Source organism: Rhineura floridana, chromosome 3 (genome assembly GCF_030035675.1).
Source record: "Rhineura floridana isolate rRhiFlo1 chromosome 3, rRhiFlo1.hap2, whole genome shotgun sequence".
In the NCBI taxonomy this organism is placed as follows: Eukaryota; Metazoa; Chordata; class Lepidosauria; order Squamata; family Rhineuridae; genus Rhineura; species Rhineura floridana.
Window position 1 is genome coordinate 35,896,684 of NC_084482.1, and position 26,865 is coordinate 35,923,548.

A 26,865-nucleotide genomic window follows, 5' to 3' on the forward strand; every position below is an offset into this window, starting at 1 on the left:
ACTTTGAAACCTGGCTGAGGTTTTAATTTTATTGGGGGAGTGGGGCGGGATGTAATTTTCTGCTGGATGTTCAAACTTTTTGTTCATGCTGGTTGAAGAAAAAAAAACCACCGGTTGGATGTGCAAATTCTTGAGTGTGACAGTCAGAGAAAAAACTGGATGTACAATATATTGTGCAGGCTTGGTAAGTTGTGCACAGAGACTGCGAAGACCAACAGAAAAGCTTTTCCTGTACCTCTGCAGTGAGTCGAGAGAAGTCCCTTCTCTGTAGAGGTGAGGTGAACTTGACAAAATAGATCCAGGTCATCTTTATCTCTGCATTGAAGGGGTTTCTTCCCAATTGGCTGCAGAGCTCATTCATCTCTGCTCTTTGGATACTTGACACCTTCTATAGTCCCCATTAGCTCTGTAAGTGCAGATTGTGTTGTAAGGAACCCAAAATATTTATTAATTTAAAAATGCATACTGTTTAACAGAGCAAAAATAAGCAGTGCATATGAATGTTTCATATGTACGTGATTGTGTAATATGTCAAAATGAATGTAATGGAATGCATGTGCTGGAATTTGGCTGTTCTTTCAGCTGAAGTTGTTAAAAACAAAATAAAAGATATTTTATGGAATAGAGAGGAAAAGTCCATGAAAATAAAAGCTCTGTTTTGTGTGTCCCTATAAAGGTAGCTGCACCAGAATGCCTTTTTTCAAACTTGTCTCTAAATTCTCATGTGGCAATAGAAAATGCTGCTCATCTGTGCACTTTTTTTATTTTGCACTCGCCAGCTATATACGCATGGCTTCTAGTCTCATATTGTCCTATTGTGCAGATTTGAGGTGCTTTCTTAATCTGCTGTCAGCCAAGGAATGCTGACCTAGTTTTCTCTAACCTTCTTGAATAATTAAAATCCATAAGCACTTTGACCATTCCAGCAGACAGAATTAAACTGCTTCTTGTACACTTACTGTCAGTGTTTTATAAATAGTGGTGGAATAACTTTTTCTTCCTGTGGCGGGATGTTCTGTGATTTCCAGTGCCTTTTTAATCGGGGCCAGCCCAAACCATTGTGCTGCCTTGGGAGAAGGACAAGATGGCCCCTCCCCTGTTCCATGTGTACAAAAGCCAATCAGGTTGGTAATTGAATCCAACACTGGCAATGGGGCAGCATCCCCCACTGCACCTGAGGGCAATTGGCTAGCTTAGGGGATGCAGATCAGGCCACATGGTGCACACAGCTCTGTCCTTCAATATCTTGCTGCTGCTCCCCACTTCTAGCACCTACCACCTGACCCAGCCAGCACAATCTGCCTGATGGTAGAGCTTTAATCCCCACGTATAAAGCCCTATATGGCCTGGATGTGGCATATCTTGAATTCTCCTCTCCCTACCCTTATCAGCAAGGGCTTCACAGTCAATCAAGCCTGCCAGTGCCCAAACAAGTAAGCATTTACGAAAGACTGTGGAAAGAACTGCACACCCCACCCCTGTTGGCCACTTTGACAGATAAGCAGAATTTAAGCTGGTCTGCAAAATAAAAATGTTTCCTTTGTATAGATTGGCTCACTTGTGAGCTCCAGTCGGGAGTCATAGAATCATAGAATAGTAGAGTTGGAAGGGGCCTATAAGGTCATCAAGTCCAGCCCCCTGCGCAGTGCAGGAATCCAAATCAAAGCATTCCCAGCTGCCTCTTGAATTCCTCCAGTGTCGGAGAGCCCACTACCTCTCTAGTAATTGGTTCCATTGTTGTATGGCTCTAACAGTTAGAAAGTTTTTCCTGATGTTAAAAGGTGCCAAATGCAAGCTCCACTTGCAGAGGGACATTTGGGACTGTACTTTAAAGCTCCTGTTTTGTTTTGTTTTCCCCTTTGCTGCTGCAGCTTTACTTTTCCCCACTCATCACATGTCAGATATGGCTTTGAGGATTGTTTGGTAATAAATGTGAGAGTAAGTGATGGGACACAGTGGTGTTTGTTAAAGCCTGAAGATGAGCACAGGGCAAACATGCCCCCTAAGAAAGTGCTGCCTAGAGTGTACCCCCTCACTGTATCCTGAAGAGGATAGAAATATTTTAAATAACTCTTATCGCTATGTTAAATGGGGGTGGAGGAAAGCGATATATAGGAATGTTCAGAATAGATGGGGGGGTCTGAGGAGAGGAAGTCCTGTTGTACAGGCAGAAGACTTTGCACTAACTGGACATTTTAGTTGGATACAACCCTAGGTGTCCATTTTCTTTCAAAGCCTTGGAATAATGCATTTTGAAGTGAATAAAATATATAACATCTCTTCAACTTTTTTGTTTCCAGGAAAGAATTTCTAGGCCTGATGGAGAGATACAGTTCACATAGTAACACAGGCTCTGCAAGGAATTCTCCGACACAACTCCTAGCTGGTGAGCTGCTGGTTATATATCTTTGGTATGCAGCATAAGAGAATAGTAGATAGAGGATGTTTAGTGGCCTGATGGCCTCCATTAATATTTCAGGTTGGTAGAAATGCTTGCGTGAATTGGAAGGTAGACCTTTAACCCAGATTTTGTGTGTGGGTTGATGTTTGATGGACAGAAAGGACACCCCTATTCAATCAAGACTTTAAAAAAAAAATCTACATGGGGCTGAGCAAGAGAGAAGTGTGGCACTGCCCCCTAGGGGCTTATCTCACACATTACAAAGCAGAGTCTTGATCCTCATTGGTTTGATAACAGCACTCAGTCCCTTAGCTTGTAATTCGGGAACACTTTGAGTTGCCTGAGTAGTTACCATATCTTCCTATCTCAGGCAATCACCACTTAATATTGACTTACATTATGACTATAAATAGCAAGGGAAGGAAAACACCAGCAAGCTCGCTGCTGGGTACCACTCCAGTGCTGAGAAACCTGTATCGCTCATCCGTTACCAAGTTCTGCTGGTTTGATCATCTGTGTTTCAAATTGCAGAATAAAGATCTCTGCACTGTAATGTGCAAACAAGTTCTCAAGCTCTTCATTCTTCTGTTTCCAGAAGGGAACTTTAAATGTTTGCTAATTTTTAAAACCGCCTTACAAATTAAGAGAACTTGTAGGGCTTATAAACAAAAGACTCCAGTTCGGGCTATTTATGTATTTATATATTTATTTAATAGTCTCTGGATCCTAGTATCTTTAAGGCTCTGGGACAGGTTGGAATTCCGTCATCAAGGATCACTTTCTGGCCCACTGCTATGCCACGGTGCTGCCATGCTCTGTGTACTCTTTCCTGCCAATTGATAACACAACTCATCATCGCTCCTCCTGGGGCATAATTCAGCAAGCATAGGGTCTAGTAATAAGCTGCTTAACTTGACTAAGCAGTGAGAAAGACTCAGATGCTGATACTTAACGACCTCTGCTGTCAAAATGAATAATTCAAGAAATGATGCAGTTGATTGGTATTAGAACACTAATGGGCAAAAATGCCACTAAGTGAAATCTAATTGAGTGCATGCAGAAGTGTGATGAGAACATACAGTAATACCTCAGTTAACAAATCCTCCAGGAAAGAAGTTCCTTTTAACAAAGTCTTTTGTGGGGGCATAGTCAGAATGTGGCTCCTTATCTCCCAGACTGCAGCAGCTGGGAATTCTCTCATGCGTGGCTGGGATGGCACTTCTTGCCAGGTGGTGCAGGCATCTCCATAGCAGAGTGCTTCAGGTGCCGTGGAAGCACTGTTTGCTGCAGATGTGTCTGCTCGAGTGTAGGGGAGGATGGCAGAGAGAGAGAGATTAAGCATGGGGTGGTTGTGGCGGCTGCCCCTTGCCTGCCTGCTCGAGTGTTCAGAAAGAACTGTGCTCAAAGCTTAAGATTGCTATAGCAAGATGCTACATGATAAAAGAAAAAAGGCAATCCCTGGATGCATTTTGGAAGAAGCCTTTAAGGAGTCTGTATGTGAGGCTTCCCTGACCTGATTGTTTCATTTCAGACATGCCTATTGTTAGTTTTGAATAAAAAGGTTGCTAAATTATGTTGAACTGCTCTTTTTTCTTCGTCTTTTTTTGTTGTGCAGGAACCTATCCCTGTTCTTTCCATGTTATTCCTACCTCTGGTACCAAAGCTTCTGTTCAAGAAGTAATGACCAGGAACGCATCTACTTTGTTAACTGAGGTGTTACTGTAATAATAATAATAATAATGTACTTGGTGCATGATAAAAGCAGCCTTGCATGTGAATGCATAGCATTTCCCAGTTTCCTCAAAATGTTGCCTGTCTGTGCACTCATACTTTTGTGCCAGAATAGTGACTTGAGCTGCCTTGCCATCTTCATCATTTTCCCTCCACGTGTTTGCCTCCATGTGGGGGAGTAAAGCAAGACAGTGCCTCCTGGCCTATCCGTGGCCTTGCTTCCTCCCCTGACATCTAGAAACATAAGAAGAACTGCGCTGGATCAGGCCAATGACCCATCTAGATTAACCTCCTGTTCTCACAGTGGCCAACCAGATGCCCATGGGAAGCCCACAAGCAGGACCTGAGCGCAACAGCACTCTCCCCTCCTGCAGTTTCCAGCAGCTGGTATTCAGAAGCATGCTGCCTCTGACCATGGAGGGGAGAGCACAGCCACCATGGCTAGTAGCCACTGATAATAATAATAATAATAATAATAAAATTTAATTTATGTGTCGCCTATCTGGCCGATGGCCACTCTAGGCGACGTACATGTAAACAGTTAAAACACAATGTGATAAAATACATTAATACAATATATAAACAATACAGCAGCAACAACAATATTAGTGCAGGGTAAGAGGCATTTCAGTCATAAAAGTTAACCCTCCCCGGAAATCCCAAAGGCCTGTTGAAAGAGCCAGGTCTTTAAGGCTTTACGAAATACATTTAGGGAAGAGGCGCGCCGTAGATCTTGTGGGAGGGAGTTCCAAAGGGTGGGGGCCGCCACTGAGAATGCCCTCTCTCTAGTTCCCACCTTATCATCCATGTATTTGTCTAACCCTCTTGTAAAGCCATCCCAAATTAGTGGCAGTCACTGCCTTCTGTGGGATCAAATTCCATAGTTTAACTATAAGCTTCACTATCTGCATGTTGGATTTGGATATCTGAAAGGGGAAGCCTGCATGTCAGCAGCTCTTTGTGTGTAGCTGTCCTGCGCAATTGGGGCAGTAGATGCTGGGGGCAGGGCCAGCACAATATGTGACATCGGGGACAGGGTCCTGCGCCATCCTCCCCAGAAGGAGGGAGGCTTCTGGCACTATGGATGGGCAAAGCTGGATTAGAACACGTGGAGTAGTCCTATACAGAGCAGTGTTTCAGCCCCCCATACCAAAGAGAATGCTGTCACTCCGCTTATTCTGGACAGGCTTCTGGCATTTTATATTTCTGTTACACTACTTGAAAGTGAGGTTCTTGTATCCCTGTAAAGGGATAGAGAGAACATTGGGTGTTGTATTGTGAGCTATAAAGGATTGTGAAGTGAACCAAAGCACAGAACAGGAAAGAGTTGGTTTTGGATAATTACACAATAGCTGGCGGCACTTTGTATATACAGTAATAGCTAAGCCAGCCCTGAAAATCAGTACTTTATTTGTTACAGTTAATATCCCACCTTTTCTTCTAAAGAGGTCAAAGCAGCACAAGTGGTCATCCTATCTTGTATCTCCCTCCCCCCGAATCCGCATTTTATCCTCACAACATATCTGTGCAGTAGGTTAGGCTGGGAAATGGAGTGTGGTCCATGGTCAATCAGTAAGGTACATGGCTGAATGGGGATTTAAACCTCAGTCTCCCCAGTCCTAGCCTGACACTCTTAGCCTGACACTCAAACCACTATACCACAATGGCACAATATTATCTTTTATGAATAATATTGCTTATCTCTCTCTCTAAGGTAAACCTGCTGACAGTCTCTCTTCGGGATCATCTTCAAGGTCACCAAGTCCACAGTTCTTGCATCCAAAGGACATCATTGCAAACCACCATGGAAAGCCCCCCATAGCAACTTCTCTTCAAGCTGCCACCACAAAGTAACTTTTGAAGTTGTTTGTAGATCTTTTTTTCCCCCTAAGAATATGTGCGAAACGTTTGTCAAAGCACAAAAATGTTAGCCTTTCAGAAACCATCTTACTAATCTACTGCTGCGAGTTGCTACAACAGAATGTCATCAAAGTAAATCTGTGTAAATTTTCTTATTTTATTTTTCTTTTATGTGCTGTTTCTCTGCAAGTGTGTGCCGTTTGGAAAGTGAATTACCAGTGGATTATGTCAGGTCTAGGTCATGCATTCATATTCTCTAGTCTACTACTGATTATTTTTTTGTGAATGGTCGTGGCATTTTTATTTTTTTTATTTAAGATATTTAAATACCACTTAATCATTCACATTTATGTAGCTGCCTGCCCCAGCCTGGTGCCCTACTGATGTTGCTGAACTCCATCTCTTATCAGCCCCAGCATGCATGGCCAGTTGCCAGGGATGATGGGAATTGTAGTCGGGCAATATCTAGAGGCTCAAAGATTAGCCACCCCTGACCTAGAGGAACATAGGAAACTGACTTCAACCAGTTCAAAGTCCATCTTGCTCGGTATTGTCTGTTCTGTTTGGCAATGGCTCTTCAGGGTCTTGGGCAGACAAGGATTTCCCGTCTCCTGCCCCCTAATCTTTTTAACTGGTGATGCTGGAGACTGAATCTGGGACCTGCTGCATTGCAAAGCACGAGCTCTACCCCTGAGCTGTAGTCCCCCCCCCATGGCCCCAACCCACAATGCTGTCACTCGTAGGCACAGAAGCACTTCTCCACTGCTCTATACAATTTGAAGGATCTGGAAAAAGGATAATAATATAGTCACAATTGCTGAGCTGCTGTGTGTGTTCCTATTTGGGGTGGGGATGGGGCTAAGGAAAACACCCAGGTCTTCTCTAATGCAGTGGATCCATCCCTGGAGAGGCAACAGCAGAGGTGCCAGTTGTGTATTGGTCTCCTTGGAGCTTTTCCAGAGAGTCATATCAAATGTCCTGTTTTTGCTCTGGAGGGGCTGTCGCTGTGTACTTTGGAGCACTCTCTGCGGCAGCCCCTAAGCTGTGGGATTTCCCTCCCAGCACTGGTGCATATGGCACCTCAGTGGTTTAACTTTCGTCATATGCTGGCTGAAGGTACACCTCTTTGCCCTGGCCTTTGGCACGTGAGATATATGTTCGGACTCACCCTATGCTTATGACTGCGGATTGTTTTCACTGATTTTAAAATTGTATTTTTATGTTGTTCCAACCCACCCTGGGATCATGTGGTGAAGGGCGGGTAAGAAATCTAATATCATCTTCACTGAGTCCTTTGGTGTACCATTTTAAGTTCATGCAACTCAGCTTGGTGTACAGAGGCTTCAAGACAGAATAAAAATTGGATTCCAAGGTATCTTAGTTTGTCTGTTTTATTTTAAAGGCAAATTGTATAGTAGATTCCTCCCATGCCCACTGAAACAGACTTGTCATTTATGCTTAGCACTGCTTGACCCAATGTTCCCTTTTCTAGTTGCACGAGCTGCTGCCTGTAGCTGCTCCTTTTAAATGATGGCAGTTCTCCTACTTAAAGTGAAAGCATCTGAGAGCAACCAGTTGTTAAAGCGTTCTTATCAGAAAACAAAAGGAGGTGGCTGCTCCAGCCTGGTCTTGATTGTTTGTTCCCTGTTTCCCAGTCACTGGCCTTTTAATGCTAACTTTGTTTTCTCCTCTTGTCTAGTGACAGTGTGTTTCAGATTATCACCGTTTCCAAGGGAACCGGCCTTGGTTTGAACATTGTAGGAGGCATTAACAGGAATGAAGGACCCTTGGTGTATATTCTGGAAGTTATTCCTGGAGGTGATTGTCATAAGGTAGATAAAGGGGTGGGGTCAGGGGAGAGAGAGAGAGAAAGACTTGATCATTCTGTTAAATCGTTTTCCTCTTTTTTGGGAGGGGGGATTATTTAGTATCTGCTCAAGTATTGTAAGTGCTTTTCAAAATCAGAAATTGATCGGCTCTAAGGATGGGAACCCTTTTCAGCCTGAGGGCCAGATTCCCTCATCGGGAACTGTCCAAGGTCCACATGCCTGAGCAGAGCCAGGGACAAAAAGCGAATGAAGCAATGGATGCAGCTGTTTTGTACGATAGTCCACATTTCATCCACACACAAGTTAGAATCACACACACACCAACACCTAAGGAGGTTGTAGAGCAGGGCTGGTAAGAGGTGTAGCCTGGGGGGGGAGGTGTGGCCTGAGAAGGAGCCAAGGTCTATGGAGAGTCCCAAGGGCTAGGTAGAGAGGCCCGGAGGGCCACATTTGGTCCCTGGGCCTGAGGTTCCTCACCCCTGATCTACTCTGATTTGCACTGGTAGCCAACCTGAAACAATGCTTACTTTTGTCTGTGGTGAAATTATCCCAGCTTGTCATTGTAGGGCAAGAGAGCAGAGACGGCCTTGTTGACTTCAGTTAGTTAAGACCCTAGGTTAATTAAGAGAATTGTCAAGGCCAAATTCTTTCTTTCTTTCTTTCTTTCTTTCTTTCTTTCTTTCTTTCTTTCTTTCTTTCTTTCTTTCTTTCTTTCTTTCTTTTTTCTTTCTTTCTTTCTTTCTTTCTTTCTTTCTTTCTTTCACGTGAGGGGGTTTATTAATTTTTTTTAAAAAGTGGTTGCTCATTTGCAAGATCACCACTTACAAATAGAACCTAGACACTCTGGAGGAATCTACTATTATTTTATAGGAGTAGTAACCAAATTCCTGCTATCCTGATAAGCATTTAGAGGAGGAGGGGGCAGGGCTGGGCTGTAGGGGGCAGTCTAAGGTGAGCCAGGATCCCAGGATGAAGCAGGAACAATTTAGCACTTGGGAAGACCTTGTTGCTCCAGCAAAGTCCAGCTGGAACAGGAAGTTCTCTTATACTCTTTCCTGTTCAGGAGGAGCCAGTAGCCAGCACTACTGGGCAAAGACAGTCCAGGACTGGAAGGTACTTCACTGAGAAGCTGACTCAATGGTTCACCACACCAGGGAACGGCACACACAGATCTAGCATCTCCTGATAGAGGGAAGAGGTCAAATGCATTGCATGCCTCCTCCTCCCTTCTGGGCCTCTCCTGCTTCTCCCCTTGCTGGATCCTCTCCTTCCTTCCTTGACTTTACAGCAGTAGAAAGGCAGCGCTACTGGAGAAAGGGAGGCGATGGAATGAGACCCATGCGCAACACAAAGCAAGTGGCTTGTATCTTACCTTGCCTGCAGGCAAATCCAAATCCCAGCCCGGAGCAAATCCCTCCTTGCTTTCTTCAGCCCCAGCAATGTTCCTTAGACAGCATTGTGCCTGCTGCTGAGAGAGGCTGGAAGCTGTGGCTCTTTAGTGTTTTTCTGACACCCCCCGCCCCAAAAATGTGTAAAGATCTGCCTGCCCACACTGGAGAAATAGACACAGGGCATTTGCCAATTAATATAGTTTGGAAATAAATAATTATGTTTTGCTTGCTAAGTGGACAAGAGTTTTTAACAGTGTTGCGTATACCTGGATTTCCCAAGGAAGTAGCCTTAAAAGAGAAAAAGAAGAAGAAATGCTACTTTACACAATTCATGGCTGTTTGCATAATTAGTTTTAATAGGGGTTGTGGGGATATCCCGGTGATGAGGTGAAAGAGCATCCTCCCATTTTCAGAGATACTTCAGAGGTATCCTGCTTGTTCGTTTCTTCTGTTTTTGCTTGAAGTATTTCTGTGCCATCTGCTTACCGAAGTTCTTGAGGTAGCTTGCAATGTGTTTAAAATACAGCAAAAAAGAGTAGGAGAAAAAGTTCCCCCTGCTCTCTAGTCTTCAGATTCTCCAACTCCTCCTCTTGTAGTACAATCCCGTGCATGTCTACTCAGAAGTAAATGCCATTGAGGTATGTGGGAAGAGGATTGCAGCCTCAGTCTCTGAGCCATGGCAGGTCTTGCAGGAAATGGCTGCTGAAGCAGCTGTAAGAACATAAGAGCCCTGCTGGATCAGACGCCAACCGAGCACTTCCCAGCATAGACTCTTGGCAACTGCACCATGCTGGCTCTCTGTCACTTATTAATACCATACTGGTATACTTCAGCCCTAAACATGCTTACTCAGAACTACGTTCTACGTTTCAAACATTGTGCCTTGAAACAAGCACTGCTTAGGGTTACACCCTTTACAGGTGGCAGTTGTAGGTCTCCTATTCTGGTTCCACAATGGAAACTTCTTTCTGTGCCATATAAATGTGGAAATGGGCTGCTTCGTTATCTAGTCCAGGGCTGGCCCTCCAGATGTCGTTGGACTCCAGCTCCCATCAGTCCCAGCCTGCTTGGCTAATGGTCACGGATGACGGGCCTCGTAGTCCAACAAAATCCAGAAGGCACCATGTTGGTTGTCTGAACTCGTCCAGCTCTGTGCTCCCAAGTAGAGTGGCTGCTTATGCATCACCATGAAAAGGGTCAAAAGAGAACACAGATGTGGAATTTATATTTATAGATGCAGCTTTTGAAACTATTATGGGTGATTTTCAGTGAAGAGTGTCCATTTAAGAAAGGGAGAAGTGTCCACTGAGAGGCATACAGGTCACCTGGTCACCCCTACTCTATTGAGATGTATCTGGGGAGACTCGCTGATTTGGGAGTTGGTGGCACTGCTTGGCAGTGGTTCCGCTCCTACTTGGCGGGTCGTCTCCAGAAGGTAGTGCTTGGGGAGCACTGCTCGACACCCTGGGTACTCCAGTATGGGGTTCCACAGGGGTCAGTTTTGTCCCCCATGCTTTTTAACATCTATATGAAGCCCCTGGGTGCGGTCATCAGGAGTTTTGGAGTGCGTTGCCATCAGTATGCTGATGACACGCAGCTCTACTTCTCCTTTACATCTTTTTCAGGTGAGGCTGTCAATGTACTGAACCGTTGCTTGGCTGCGACAATGAATTGGATGAGAGCTAATAAACTGAGGCTTAATCCAGACAAGACTGAGATGCTGTTAGTGGGAGGCTCTCCCGACTGGATGGTGGATGTTCAACCTGTTCTGGACGGGGTTACACTCCCCCTGAAGGAGCAGGTTCGTAGTTTGGGAGTTCTTTTAGAACCTTCACTGTCACTTGAGGATCAAGTAGCCTCAGTGGCACGGAGTGCCTTTTACCAACTTCGTTTGGTGGCCCAACTTCGCCCCTATCTGAATAGGGATGACCTTGCTTCAGTTGTCCATGCTCTGGTAACCTCTAAACTAGATTACTGCAATGCGCTCTACATGGGGCTGCCTTTGAAGACGGTTCGGAAACTGCAGCTCGTGCAAAATGCAGCGGCCAGATTGATAACGGGGACCAGGCGGTCCGAACATATAACACCAATTCTGGCCCGCTTGCATTGGCTGCCTATATGTTTCCGGGCCCGGTTCAAGGTGCTGGTTTTAACCTATAAAGCCTTATACGGCACGGGACCACGATACCTGATGGAACGCCTCTCCTGATATGAACCTATCTGTACGCTACGCTCAGCATCGAAGGCCCTCCTCCGGGTGCCTACTCAGAGGGAGGCTCAGAGGGTGGCGACAAGAAAGAGGGGCTTCTCAGTGGCAGCCCCCGAATTATGGAATAGTCTTCCTGACGAGATACGCCTGGCGCCGACATTACTACCTTTTCGGCGCCAGGTTAAAACTTTCCTCTTTTCCCAGGCATTTTAGTATGTGTAAAAATGTTTGTTTTAAATTTAAATTTTAAGCTTTTAAAAAAACTGTTTTAAATATGTGTTTTATTGTATTTTATGCTGATTGTTGTGAACCGCCCAGGGAGCTTCGGCTATGGGCAGTATATAAATTTAATAAAATGAAAAAAATGAAATGAAATTTGATTTAAATTTTGATTTAAATTATAGAGGCAGCATCAAGCTAACCCGTTACACCAGCACAAGTATTACTGCTGGTGCTATGGAACTACCCCCCTCACCTCCCCTTGTGCGCCACTGTAATCTGTTCTAGGGGTTGCCCCTAACACTCTATGGCACTGTTCTTCAACCTTGGCTTTCCAGATGTTGTCAGGCTGTAACTCCCATCAACCCCAGGCAACTTAGCCAATGGCCAAGGATGGTGGGAGTTGTAGTACATTGGGGGACAGTGCACTAGACCAGATTAGGAGAGGGTGCGGGACACATGTGGGGAGAAGAGGGAGGAGTTCTGTTCCCCAAGAAGTAATCCTTGCATTGACAGGATGAGTTAATCAGATACTGCCTTGGGGTTGGTATCTAATGATAAGTGTTCCCTGACGGAAGGGAATCCATCTGAGAAATGGGGAGCTAGGTCACTTTCAGCAATCTCCCTCCCCACTGCAATGTCCTCCCCCTCCACCTGTGTTGCCCCATGTATCTGTAGAGGGGGAGGGGACTGCCAAAAATTGCAGGAGAGAGAGGTGACTGCCAAAAAGTCCCTCCCTCCCTGTTCCACTGGGAGATTCTCTTCCATCAGCAGACAGTCACAGTTGTATGCCACCTTGTCATTTAAATAGAAATGCAATACATCTCAACTGAGGGCTGAAGACAGTGACCAGGTGACCTGTGTGCTTGCTCAGTCTGCTGTCCAGGTGCTGCTAACTGTTGATAGGCAGCTTCAAGCACCCTGCTCTCTCTTTCTTATGGTTCTTTGTCTTTAAATTAGATTTGGAAAAGACAATCTTTTAAACTGGGGATTATCCTTTGTAAAATAGGATGCATGGCCATCCTAGCTGCAAGGAAGGGAATTCAGCACATCTCTTATAGATATCTGTCCAGTTTTTTTAAACTTATCCAAGGGGCGAGAGTTAACACATTACTTGGGCAGTCTGTTCCACGGCAGAACCTCTTTCACTTTTAAAAAAAATCTCTTGATGTTTACAATAGATGCCCCTGCTTATCCTATTAGTAGTGGATAGGATAAACAATTGTTCCCATTCCTTATTTCTATGATCTCTTAAATACTTACAAAAGCATCAGCATAGTCCTTTTTAACCAGCTGTTCCCTGGCCTAAACGCACCAATCCCCTTAGCTTTTGCTCATAAAGGTCTCCCTTGATTATCTTCGTTGTGCCCTGCCAAATCCAAGTTTTCATCACCCCTCCTGAATGTTTATGCCCACAACCGAGCATGATAATCCATTTAAGTCTTACCAGTGTCAAACAGTGCAGTACAATTAATTCCCCAATCTTTGAAACTGCACTCCAGTTTATACCCTCTTGAAGCCATGTCTGTCTTTTGTGTTACATTATTGCCTCATTTGTTACTCCTGCTAATAAAAATGCTTGTAGAGAACTGAAGTTAAGACTGGGAAAATTAGAAAACCGAGAGAACTGAAATTGACAGTTCATCCATTCCTAGTGGTGACAGCTCAAGGCAGAAAACTGGGACAACTTGAGTCCATGTCAAGCCAGGCCTGAACTTTCAAGAATTTTGGACTTGACCTGACATGGGCCAGGAGTGGTGGCTATAACATAGAATATTCATGGCTGTTAACGGTTTTTAAGTTTCCCTTTTCAAAAAGGTGGATTTATATGTTCAGTTGACTCTGAGAGATCAATTTATTTTCTCATGGATAAAAGCTCTGTCATGAAAGATCTCTCTTCTTGGCTTCTCCTCCGCAGAGCTGTGCAGACATAATTGCTTGCATGCTAAGTTTTTGATGAAACAGAGGATTTTGGGTGTTGATAGAGTTTGTTAGCCTTGTCCAATCATTCTTGCTCCCCTGCAGCCCTAGCACTGTGACACCCCTAGGAATGAATGCACCCTTTATTTAAGTAAACTTTCTGTGCCAAACTATAGGAGATCATTTTTCCTGGCTAGGGTCAATGCCATGCCCTCTTATGATGATGGAAGGATGCTTCCAAGGTATACCTCGTGACTAGAGATTTTGCCCATGTGGCACAGGCGTAGTTGAAACAATTGCATACATGCTTCTGTACTGTAGTTTCTACAAGGGTGTGAGGGATAGATTTCTGCACCTCATCCTGGGGTGTTTCCCAGGTAGATCTGATGCAGCTCTTTTGGAAGTATATTTAAATGGTTCCTTTGTTATTTTAAATATAGCTGAATTTTTAAATATTGTAATTGATTTGTTGTTATGTACCTTCAAGTCAACTATGACTTATGGTGACCCTATGAATCAGCGACCTCCAAGAGCATCTGTCATGAACCACCCTGTTCAGATCTTGTAAGTTCAGGTCTGTGGCTTCCTTTATGGAATCAATCCATCTCTTGTTTGGCCTTCCTCTTTTTCTACTCCCTGCTGTTTTTCCCAGCATTATTGTCTTTTATAATGAATCATGTCTTCTCATTATGTGTCCAAAGTACACATTTGGTACACATTGTAATTGATATTAGGTCTAAAATGCTTGATGATCTTGCTTTTTCCGAATGGTTGGATTGGTCACTAGATCAATAAACATTCTGGGTATTATTATTAGTTTCCCTTTTCAGAGTCTGTTGATCTAAAGAAACTCATTTACAGTTGTTTACCCTTCCCTTTAATATGTTAAGATAAGTTGTCTTTTTTTACATTAGAGATGTGTCCCACAGTTTGCTTAGGCAGTCGGGAGTTTCTGCTACAAAATAGGTTCCAAAGGGAGATGTGCTATTTGGCACCACTACCACCAGAGGTCACTGTTGTCGCTTGGGTTGGTTGTCACTGGCGGATGAAAGAGAAGTATTTTGCCCTAGTTAAAAAAAAAAAAGTATCGGAGAGTAAATGAGATGTTGTTGCTCAGCACTACAGTAGCAGAAGTTATAAATCAGCATCTAAGAAAGCAAACCAACCTGCATTAGCTTCTTGTGAAGCAGAGCAATGCATATACCTTTGTATGTGGGGTGCTGTTTGGGGAGGGGGGGTAATAAAAAAAATCAGTTCATAGTTCTGTTGTGTACATTTCATTTCTCCAGACTGTGTTCCATGGAACCCTGGGGTTCTGCAAAGCAGTCCGTGGGGTGTCCCGGTGAAAGAAGTTGTAATGGCTGACCAGTGCAGGCGGTGTGTGTTTTTCAGGGAGCTGCAGCCGTGGGGACTGAATGCACTGCTCAGGCAATTGTCCTGGCAATATCTTCTCCTTTTTTCCTTCCCTCACCTTGGTTTTCGTAGCAGCCAGGCAGGGCAGCATGGGCAGGGCAGTATTGCTTTCCTGGCTTCCCAGCACTGTGCATCTCTGCTGGTTTCCGAGAGGGGATGAGCGAGGCAGCTGGCCATCTTTGTGCAGTGCAGGCACAGCAGTGGAGCCAGTCCGCTGCTGCCACCTCACCTTTCTTCCTCTTGGTAACTGGCCACGATGCATGGAAGCCAGGGAAGCAACACCGCCCTACCAAGCAATTCTCATGGGAATTCCCTCTCCCCTTCTTAGCACTTTCCATCCAGCTGCTGCAGCCTGGCAGCGAGGGTTAAAATATGCTGCTCCTTTATGGAGAGATGAGAACTCTCCCTGTTAGGAGCTTTAAGGATGGCAAACAAAAGAAAGGTTTCTCCAGTCAGAGGAGATCTGCGGTCAAGGTTGCTGCTTGTAAAAGTCACCACTGTGCCTGGCTGCTGCCGTGCTTGCTGTCCCAATAATCAACCTGCCTTTTTTCTTTTTTTAAAAAAACTCATTTAAAAAGATTTTACTGCACGAATTCTCTGGACGTTTTGCAGAAAATGAAAGGGTTCCTCCACTGCAAAAGGTTTGAGAACTGCTTGCATACGTGATCCAGCAAATGTGTAGCACCCCTTCCATCCTCATACTATAGGAAAAGGGTTCAGTAATCACTCTTTTCTCCCTTCCTCCCTCCACTCCCATATCTGGGTTCTCTCTGTGTGCGTGTACACTTGATTTGCCCTCTTGGCCCTTAATCCAGCCCACAGCCTCTCGCTCAGACCCCCACCTGACTCCCCCATTGTTTCTTTTTCCTTGCCCCCAGCAGCCACAGCTGTCTTTATTTGATTAATACAGTTTTACTATAACCCTACTCTCGCAATCTGGTATCTTTCTGGGATAGCCCCAGATCGCCAGTTACTGTAAAACAGAGACTCCTGGAGAATCTCTATAGTGCCTTCCCCCCTCCACTGCTGCCTCTCTAGGAGAAGGGGAGGATATTTGCTTCCATGGTGACACTTTCTACCCTGTGGGTTTGGGTTCAAATTCTTTCTCCATCATGGATAGCAATATTGCTTTAGTTCTGGTTTGTTTTTTTCTGGCGGAACGCTCTGGAACAGAGTACTGGCACCTTTGCTCATGCCGCTGCTTTCTTCCAGCCAGTGGTGGTCACATACTGGGGCTTGCTTTAAAAAAAAGTTGGGAGAGAAGGAAGGAGCAGCGAGGTTTTCCCTGCATGCTCAGGCTGCTGCTACTGTTCGTGCCAGCAGCAGGTGCCTCCTTCATCCCGTTGGAGGTGCAAGAAAGTGGAGGATATCCCCCCCACACTCCTTTGCTCCATGCTGGGGCTTGCTTATTGCAAAAAGATTGGAAAGGAAAGTAAGGAGCAGGGGTGTCCTCCCATGTTCAGTGCCTCCTTCACCCTGTGCTGGGGCTTGCTTTTGTTATTTGTTTACTGTTGGGGAGAGGAGGAAAGAGTATGTGTGTGTGTGGTGTGTGCACATGCTCAGGCTTTTATTGTCTGCCAGCGAGGTGGAGCTGGTGGTGGCTGCTTTCTTTGCCCAAGCGAGGAGCTTTTCTGAATTGGTGTGTGTGTGTGTTTGTGTGTGTGACTGAGAGAGGTATATATGTGTGATTTTTGAGAGAGGAACAGATGTGGTGTGTATGTGATGGGAGGGAGATCTTTATGTTGTCTGTGTGCATGTGAGAGAAAAGAAGGTATGTATAGCGGAGGGAGAGAGATGCACCTGGGCAGAGAGAGAAGAGGGAGACACACATGTGTGATTGTGTGAAATGTGTGTTGTATGTTTAAGAGCAATTCAGACAGAGACAGGGAGATATGCATGTGTGTCTGTTGATCTGTATGTGTGCAAGAACAACTGTGATTTGCCCATCTTGTATATTTTCCCTAGTTGTGGAGAATGCTGCTTGTCATTATTAGCCGAGAGAGAGAGAGTGAGTGTGAGAGTGAGTGTGAGAGTGAGTGAGAGAGAGAGTGTGAGAGAGAGTGTGAGAGTGAGTGTGAGAGTGAGTGTGAGAGAGTGAGTGAGTGTGTGTGAGAGAGAGTGAGAGTGAGTGAATGAGGAAAATCAACAAACAGGACCAGCAGCAGGGCATAGCAGTAGGGAAGTGGTGGGAGAGACATTTTAAAAGACATCAAGATGTGAGTATCAACACCTCATTTTTTACAAGAAAAAAAAAGGACTGGTGCTGGGAATAAGCCTCCCCATTTTGCAGGGTTGTCATACACATAGGGATGGATGAGTGAACATCTGTGTGAAGTACTTGTGTGCTTTATTTAAAAGCGATCTGTAGACTTGGTATTTCCATTGTTCTAATGGCAACAATCCCAGTGGACTAAATTTTCACTTGCATCTATTTTTTTAAAGCCCATGCATGGGTTGACGGAGACTAATAACACTTAGAAGGCCTCTTTTTAATTTTAGATGCAGAACTTGGCAAAACAGAAATGTGACATGGAGAAGGCTGCATATTAGTTTGAGCTGAATGCAGAAGTGCTGTTTCTGGCCTTGTTGTCCCTCTCCCCACCCACCCCCATTCTCTTCAGGCACACACTAAATTATTGGTGTAAAAACTTTCAGGCTCGCCACGTTTGCATCTGCTTGGTCCACATGTTCGCTGAGGTTGTATGTATAACGTTTTGAAATTGGATCACTTATGCCCCTATGCCTCTTAATCCAGCTCAGAGCTAGCTTAACTGGTACAGAAACTTCTCACAAAATGTCTGTGGCTTAATTCTAAAACAAAACTAAGATTTTTGACCAATTTTATGCCCAGTGAAGGAAGGGGTGTGATATAAATTAAATTAATAACAACAACAGCAGCAACAACACTTTTGAGTATTGGTAATAGCTATGGCAGTCTAGATTTTAGTGCTTGCCTAAATCAGAAGCAGAGTTGACAGACTGAGCTGCACATTCCAAAACACACACACACACGGTACAGCACTGCTGGGACCAGTTCAGAATGCTGTTAAGGGTATGAACATTTTTAATAGGCCGTCATGTGTAAAACTCCTTGCACATAGATAACTAATATGTCAGGGACAAGGCTCTGCTAGAATTTCTTCTTCTGACATATAAACTATCAACAAGCTGAGAGTTGCTGGGCAGGGGGGGAGTGTCCCAGGAGCATCCAAACATGCTCCTGCATCCTAATCCATAGAAGGGCAATGTTATTAGTGTTAGTATTATTTAGACTTGTTAGTTGCTTGCCCAAGTGACTTACAACTTATTTATTTATTTATTTATTAGATTTATATCCTACTCTTTCTCCCAGCAGGAGCCCAGGGCACCAAACAAAAACACTAAAAACACTCTAAAACATCATAAAAACAGACTTTTACAACAAAACATCTTAAAAAAATTATTGAAAGAAAACATCTTTAAAAGTATCTTTTTAAAAAGCTTTTAAGATGTGTTCCAAAACAGAAGCAGACTGGGATAAGGTCTCCACTTAAAAGGCTTGTTGAAAGAGGAAGGTCTACAGATAACAGACCTGACGCCTGCCTAATATTTAAGGGGAGGGGATCCAAAGGGTAGGTGCCACTGCACTAAAGGTCTGCTTCCTATGTTGTGCGGAACCGACCTCCTGATAAGATGGTATCTGCAGGAGACCCCAACGGCGTCACTAGCGGGAGTGCGGAGGGGCGCGCGCCCTCCCAGGTGCATGGACGGGGGTGGCTGGTTTTGTGTGTGTGCACACATGCGTGCACACACTCACCACGCACTCCAGGCTGGCGGTGGAAGGCCCATCCCGGCTTCACCGCCAGCGAGTGGGCGCCTGCTTTCAGTCTCGCCCGCCCGCTTCCGAGGAGGAGTTGGCTGTGCCGACCCGGAGCCCTTCTTGGCTCCTTTGCCGGGCAACGGCGTGGGGCGGGGTGGCTCTGGGTGTCACCCCCCTCAGGGTGTCATCCGGGTGCGGTCTGTACCCTCCGCACCCCGGTAGTGACGCCCCTGGGAGACCCTCACCTGCAGAGCGCAGTGATCAACTGGGTATATAAGGCATAAGACGGTCTTTCAGGTATCCTGGTCCCAAGCTGTATAGGGCTTTGTACACCAAAACTAGAACCTTGAACTTGGCCCAGTAGCTAATAGGCAACCATATCAAAGCATAAGCATGCATTATATTAACATAATTCATAAAAATGTACAAAACACTCCCCCTACCATGACACATAAAGCGCTGTTAGTTCCCTTCCCTTGCATACACAGTTAGTGCGTATGTTAAAAAGCAATCCAGTCTCTTGAAGGTGAGCGCTTGCTTGGGCTGCTCTGAGCTGGTAAACACTACTAGCTTGTCTGCATCAGCTTCTTTTTAAAACCTATTTTTGCTGTCATAGCTGCTCACAGTGAGTGTGCTGTATGACTTGTTTTTGCTATCAGTAGGTTTTATATGCTGTATTTCCCTGGGAAGGTTTGTGATGGCTCTGCAAAATAGCAGATCCTCCTGAAGGTGAATGAGTGAGATAGCATCCCTTGGGGATGTGAGCAGGGAGCAAAATAAGAAAGTGAAAAAGCAGCCTGCTCGAGCAGGGCAATTGATTGTACCAGCCCCTTACAGCATCACAGTTTAAAGAGAGCAGGCCAAGTCTAGCACTCTGTCAAATCGATCTTGCCCAGCCCCTTCTCCAAAGGTGTCTCTTACAATTTGTCAGAGTGAACAATCCGACTTTCTGTGGGAGTTTGTAAATTTGAAAAGTTTGCATTGACCTCTTTAGTACAGATTTTCACAGTCCTTAATTCTGTCCTTGTTCTTGGTAGGATGGTCGACTGAGACCTGGGGACCAGCTTGTTTTCATTAATAAGGAGTCATTGATTGGAATCACCTATGAAGAAGCAAGAAGCCTAATCAACAGAACAAAGCTGAGGTAACAACTGTACTATAAAATCGGACCTGCAACATTGCATTTTACAACCAGCTGTCTTCCTGTTCTAGTTTTGGTCAATTTATGTATCTAGCCCTTATGGTTACAGAGATGATTTTGAACGTGTATTTATGTAAATGCTAAAATACCAAGCATAATGAAGCAGTGAAAAAGAAGCCCCTGCTTGTTGGCATAAATCCTGATACTTTTGCTGGAAGAGATGTCTGTACGCAGGACTTTTACCTCTTTAACAGCAACTTCATATGCCATATTGGAAGCTGTCTCTAAACTTTGTGCGTGTGTATGGTGGACCATAGTAATCTAATGAGTCAGACCATTGGTCACTATTGTCTACACTGACTGGCAGTGGCTCTCCAGGGTTCCAGGTCAGGGTTTCTTCCAACCCTACCTGGAGATGCCAGGGATTGAATGTGGGATCTTTTGCATGCAAAGCAGATGCTCTGCCACTGAGTTATGACCCTTGGAGGGCAAGAGAGAAACAACTACGAAAGTAGTGTTGGGAAATCACTGGATTCAAAGTTGTTTTTTATCATGCAGTTACAGGAAGAATGCAGCATATGATACCTGTGTAGAACCTTTTTCTTCATTTTTAGATCTAACTCTTCTTGGGAGATAGCTTTCATTCGACATGAACCGGCTCCCAGTCAAGTGGAAATTGCACCGCCCTCCTCTAGTCAGTTACCTTTAGGTGGATGTGGATTGCAACATACTCCACTGGTGTTTAGTCCAGCTTTGTCTCCTAATGAGAACATTGCTTCAAATGTGTCTGTTCTGAATCTGGTAAGTATCCTTTTTAACTCTTTTTCAGGGTCATCAGATAAGAGTTCAACTTTCCTTTTGAAGTGTTTTTGTTTGGAAAATGACTATTATAACCCTTGATTATAATACATGTTATAATCAAAGTACACATGGTAGGCAGAATGCCTTAACAGTGTTTTATCACATTAATACACATCGGAACTCCATGGACTTAGGAAGTGATTATTCTCACTTTATGGATAGGTAACCAAAATTCCTTCGCTGCCTTTCACTGTGCTTGGATTTTGAACACAAGTCTTTATTTCATTGACTTTCTGCCAGTGCTCTCAAGATGGTTCACAATTTGAAATAATTACATGCCCTTTCTGACAAACACAATTTTAAAAGGGGAAAGAGACAGGGAAGAGGGGAAGAGCAGGTGCCAACACTTACACAACAGTAACTTCCGTGCTCTGCGCTGTCAACTGAACAGCACACGTTTTCATGTTTAATTTCAGTCAGTTACTGTCCTGATGAGGCAGTTGTCAGGTTTCCCTTTTCAACACATTTTTTGCATCAGGTTTTAAATACAGCAGGACCCCACTTATACAGCGGGTTACGTTCCAGGCCCCCACTGAAAAGCGAAACCTGCCATAAAGTCGGACATAGTGCGCCATCAGCTCTACAGTACAGCTGATCGCTGTCAGCTGGAGCACGGGGAGCTTCAGGGGCCAAGCGCTGTCAGCTGGAGCTCCCTGCACTACAGCTGATCACCCTGCTGGTGCCGTATTAGCAGAACACCAAAAAGCAGGGCCCTAATGTATAAGGAGGTATGAGAAGTCTGTAGATTGTCAGTGCTATAGACAAAGAGACTCTGGTCAGCAAATGAAGTGATGAATTGGATAATTAGCATTATCAAGCAGAACTTAAATAATTTAATAGGCAGCCAGTTCTCTTCCCAGAAATAAATTCACTGAACTCCTTATGCATTGGTCTGCTGATAGAAACAGTCTTCTCCTTTGGTTGGGGCAAGTGATTACCTGACAGTGCAGTCCTGTACATACCTACTTGGAAGTGAGTCCTTTTGAGTTCAGTGGGAGTTGCATCCAGGTAAGTGTGGATAGCAGGGATGAGCAATCTGCCAACCTTGAGCAGCCATTGTTTCTCAGCCTAATTTTATGTGGGTGACAAGGAAGGGAAAATGGGGGGTGGGAGTTGTGGCAGAAAAAGGGAGAAGGGGGAAGGAGTGGCTCCACCTACCTTTGGCTCTGGCCCCACCCACTTTTAGCACCAACCTGGCCCATATCCACTACCGGTATGTATCCCACAGACAATTACGGCTAACAGCAAGAAAAGGTTGCCTGTCCCTAGCGTATAGGTTTGCAGGCTTTTGTTTACACGGTGTGCGTCCCAATGCACAAGCACACCTAATGTTGGTTCATTTTTTAAAAAAATCTTCATCTCCCCGTCCCTTTTCCTTAAGAAAAATTCAATTTCATTTTCACTAAAGTTGTTGTCACTGCATTAGTCTGTTGGAAGAAATGAGGCAACAGTTTTTTTGTGTAGGCAAGCTCATGAACCACGACCGCTTTTGAGATACACTGACCTCTTCCTCAGTTCAAATGGTTGAGGGAAGACACACACACACACACCTATGGGGGATGAATAGTTCCTCTGGCAGGCATGCTTTGTAGCTTCTTCCCACAGGCAGCATCCTTTTGTCAGACTTAAGGTGGAGGAGGGAAGGAGGCTTGAAGAAATACATTAAATCGTCAAGTGCCCCCCCCCCAAGCAAAGCAGTGCATGAAAAATGTGCTCCTCTTGGAAATAAAAATCTAACATAAGGCATGCTGCGTTGGATGGAGAAACTTCAACAAACTGAGTAACGTTTTTATTCTGTTCAGCCAGGTGTTCTTTTTTAATTATTATTTTTTATTTAGATATCTATAATGAACCTTTTGGAAAGTCCAGTTAGATCTTCAGTCCTAAGCACATTTAACTTGGGAGTAAATTCCCATTAGACACAGAGGAACTTACGTTCACATAAATATTCATAGGATTGCACTGTAAATAAATGCATTTTTAGCACTGTTGGGAGGAAATGGCTTCCTTGGAAGAAGGAGGACAGAAGGGGAAAAGCAAAACATTTTGGTCCATACATTACATTAGATCTGAGAAGCTCTGCCTTAGATATGCTTGCCCGGTTATGTATAAGACGGAGTACTTTAAAAGCCATTAATTTTTCTAGAATCCTATGAAACGGCACACAACACTGAAATCCTCAAAGCTGCTGTTTTCTGTCAAAAAGGAGAGGGATCTGCCTTGCAGATTATACATTGCATGATGGGAAAGTTCCATGTGTTTGGGGGTAATGAATGTTATCCAGTGCCTGCTTTGGATCTTCTGTTCTCAGGGCCACTATAGCCATTCTCTGTGTAAAGCTAACAAGAGAGATCTGTCCTGAAACAGAGCCGAGGTGGGGTAGAGTGGGGAGCATGTTAAATCTATTGAAGCAAAAACTATTGGCGCCTTTTTGTAGACATGGATCTGGCAGATTGCAAAGAGTGAATTCCTTAGTTAGGGGCCCTCAGTTGGGAGTGCCCTTTTACTAGCCATGCAGTACTTAAGCTTGTCCACATCTCTGGTGGAATGCACTCTCTCATTATTTGTAGCTGCTTGGTGACCATGGACTGGCCAAGCCTGCAGAATTAAGTTCCTTTTGGCCTGCTCTTTTTTCTTATGTAGCAGTTAACTCTGGGCCTTGCAGCATGGTTACATCACTACATTACTTGATGTGGAGGGGGGGGATTTCTTAGCTGGTGAAGCAAAGCTAAATAATCATGGTGGGCATTCCAGCTGTTCTGGAACTACTTGAAAAATAATCAGCACAGACCACTCTTTCAAAGGCATTGGTTAACCTTGCTGTATAGGCTGAGGTTTCCTGTTGTGAAGGTAACCAGTTGGCTTTATAGGCTGATTTTTAGTTGTTATATTACATGCTTTGTATCTTCATCTTAAGATTAGATGAAGATAACCAGGTTTCTTCTCTGTAATCAGCCAGTGGTTTTTATTTGTGTGTGGTTTGTACTGGCATGTGTTTTTAGTATGGTCCCTGACCTATTTCAGTAAACGGCACTTCCTTATTTTGCGTTTTTTATTTCATAGACGAAAGTTGGATTCAAGAAGACAGAACAATGTTCAGCATTTTCTGCAAACAACAGTAGCGCTGATGCGTCTGCTGGGGGTAAGTGTTTGCTTGCTTGCTTTCTCATCATTTTTTCTCCTATTACTTTCTTCATGGGAGTATCGTGTAATGAGTTTTTTCCTTTTTTTAAAAAAAGGTTTTATTACGGGCCCTTTCTCTAATGTGAATGAAAGAATAAAAAAGAATAGATTGTCCAACAGTCCCTTTCCAATATAATGACTGTTTATTATTTTATGGGATGACTTGACACAAGGATGATCCACCTTTTCCTTGTTCTTCTTTGGCTTGTACAGCTATAGCATTCACAGCCTGTAGTTTGGTACTGTAGGCACCAGGGTGTGGTCTCAGACACATGATGCAGCAACCCTTCTGAAGCTAAGTGGGTCTGGGTCTAGCCAATACATGGAATGGGAGGCCATCTGGGAAGCCCATGTCTGCCACTTAGAATTCCATAATGGAAGAGCAGCACAATGCCAAACAAATATATGTAAATAGCTCTTAAAGTATGTTTCAGGGAACTTGGGGTTCTCCAGAAGCTTATACAAAGGCTTCCACCCTGAGAATGTCAGTAAGAGTGGATGAGCTCACCCTTCATGAGTGTGCTCTACAACATTACCCTTCAACTGATGAGTCAGAACCCACTAGTGGGTCATGGCCTGGTCTAAGGTGGGTTGCAACAACAACAACACTATTGCCATACAAATATACAGTTTTAAAAAATTAAGAAATGGAAGCCCAAATGCATGCTTAATTATGCATAATTAGGAATGCATAATTAGGAAAGGTATTGAAAATAAAACAGCCGATATCATAATGCCGTTGTATAAATCTATGGTGCGGCCGCATTTGGAATACTGTGTACAGTTCTGGTCGCCTCATCTCAAAAAGGATATTATAGAGTTGGAAAAGGTTCAGAAGAGGGCAACCAGAATGATCAAGGGGATGGAGCGACTCCCTTACGAGGAAAGGTTGCAGCATTTGGGGCTTTTTAGTTTAGAGAAAAGGCGGGTCAGAGGAGACATGATAGAAGTGTATAAAATTATGCATGGCATTGAGAAAGTGGATAGAGAAAAGTTCTTCTCCCTCTCTCATAATACTAGAACTCGTGGACATTCAAAGAAGCTGAATGTTGGAAGATTCAGGACAGACAAAAGGAAGTACTTCTTTACTCAGCGCATAGTTAAACTATGGAATTTGCTCCCACAAGATGCAGTAACGGCCACCAGCTTGGATGGCTTTAAAAGAAGATTAGACCAATTCATGGAGGACAGGGCTATCAATGGCTACTAGCTATGATGGCTGTGCTGTGCCACCCTAGTCAGAGGCAGCATGCTTCTGAAAACCAGTTGCCGGAAGCCTCAGGAGGGGAGAGTGTTCTTGCACTCGAGTCCTGCTTGCGGGCTTCCCCCAGGCACCTGGTTGGCCACTGTGAGAACAGGATGCTGGACTACATGGGCCACTGGCCTGATCCAGCAGGCTCTTCTTATGTTCTTATGTTCTTATGCTTGGGTAATAGGTGAGTTGCAGATTAGAATAGGTTGAAGACTACCCTCTAGAACTCTCCCAGAATGCTCTGCAATGCAGAGGGGTTCTATGGAGGTTTCACAGAGGTTCTCTGGCAGACAAATAGATGTGGGAAGACTTTCTTGGAAGTAGGTAGCTTGAAAAACCTGCCAAGCTTATAGTATTAGTAATCAATAGCCGCATTTGGCACAGCATAGCAAATAACACCAGCCTATCTCAAGATTGAGTTGCCATAGAAACTTAAGTATGTTCCAATCCACAAATGTTGCACATATACAAATCCAGCATGTAAATATTAGGGATGTAAACTGGATGTGAAAGAGCCTTGCATTTTTCTTTTGCATCTGCAGAAGAAAAATTGAGGCAGGGACTCAACCATAGACAATGGATGGTAGTAAATCTTTGTCTCACCTCTCAATCTCTGCTCCTGTGTGTGTGTGTGTGTGTGTGTGCACGCACGCACGCGGGCACAATTTATTGTGGTGTTCACATCTGTTAGTATATATTAGAATATGTTTTGGGCCAATGAATGATGGTAAATAAAACATGAAGTTAGTGAGCAGAGGGACAAGGATGCTTGTTGTCTGTCTTTTGCTTGATCTGTGGAGGTGGGTATAGTTGTCTGTGGGTATCTTTTATTATCAATCATTTACCATGTGCCATTACTTATGCTGCCTGTAATATTGAAGTTTGTGCTTTGGGACTTCCAGAGACACATGGATAGTGGTTGAGGTTGTGATGGAAGTTCAGAGTGTTTGTCCATACTGTAAATATTTAGGCAGTGTATGGCTTGAAGGCACATAAAGCCAACTCCTCACTGAAGCTCATGGGGTTTGGAGCAGGTCAATACCTGGATGGGTGACTGCCTAGGAATCACATGTACATCCCCTTGGGTTCCATAAAGGAAGAAAGTTGGGATGCAAATGTTAGAAAGATAAAAACCAGAGGTTTGGTGCATTTCTCTAGATAGTCTCTCCTCACCCGCACTTGGTGCTCCATTTAAAGAGTTGCCTTTTTGTGCCCATCTTTTCAACCCTGGATCTGAGATGGCATCACAATGTGGCAGTATGTTTACATTTAATGTTAACATGCTAACATTTCATCCTTAACTTTTTGAGAAGTTCATAAAGCAAATTCCGTGTGCCCAAGAGGACATCAAATGTGTGTCTAGAATAGCACGCAGCTGTCCATTCCACCTGACAAACCTCTTTTGAAATGGAGGGAAGTTTCAAAAACAGTTTGTGATATGGCATGGCTGTGGTGGTGGTGGTGTTGTTTTTGAAGGCAGGAAGTCTATAGATCCAGGGAATATACTTGAGCTCTTGGGTTGATCTGAAGCAGCTCTTTGGGTCTCAGCCATGATTATTTGCCATCTTGAAGAGAAAGTGAACTGTGATGGATCAGGTTGTTACCTGAAGACTATGTGCATCCATACCAGCCTGCTCATATCCTAAGATCAGCTTC

General features: G+C 44.2%; 1 protein-coding gene across 7 annotated transcripts in view; it reads left to right on the forward strand.

Moving 5' to 3' along the window:
- STXBP4 (syntaxin binding protein 4) overlaps window positions 1-26,865 on the forward strand; it is a 211,224-nt gene that overhangs the window by 19,732 nt on the left and 164,627 nt on the right. For all 7 annotated transcript variants that reach the window (XM_061615297.1, XM_061615301.1, XM_061615300.1 and 4 more), the window contains exons 2-7: window positions 2,301-2,386; window positions 5,847-5,982; window positions 7,692-7,824; window positions 19,810-19,916; window positions 20,528-20,714; window positions 23,838-23,916. In XM_061615297.1, coding sequence (XP_061471281.1) covers window positions 2,301-2,386; window positions 5,847-5,982; window positions 7,692-7,824; window positions 19,810-19,916; window positions 20,528-20,714; window positions 23,838-23,916 — 728 coding nt within the window. The remainder of the gene's footprint in view (window positions 1-2,300; window positions 2,387-5,846; window positions 5,983-7,691; window positions 7,825-19,809; window positions 19,917-20,527; window positions 20,715-23,837; window positions 23,917-26,865) is intronic.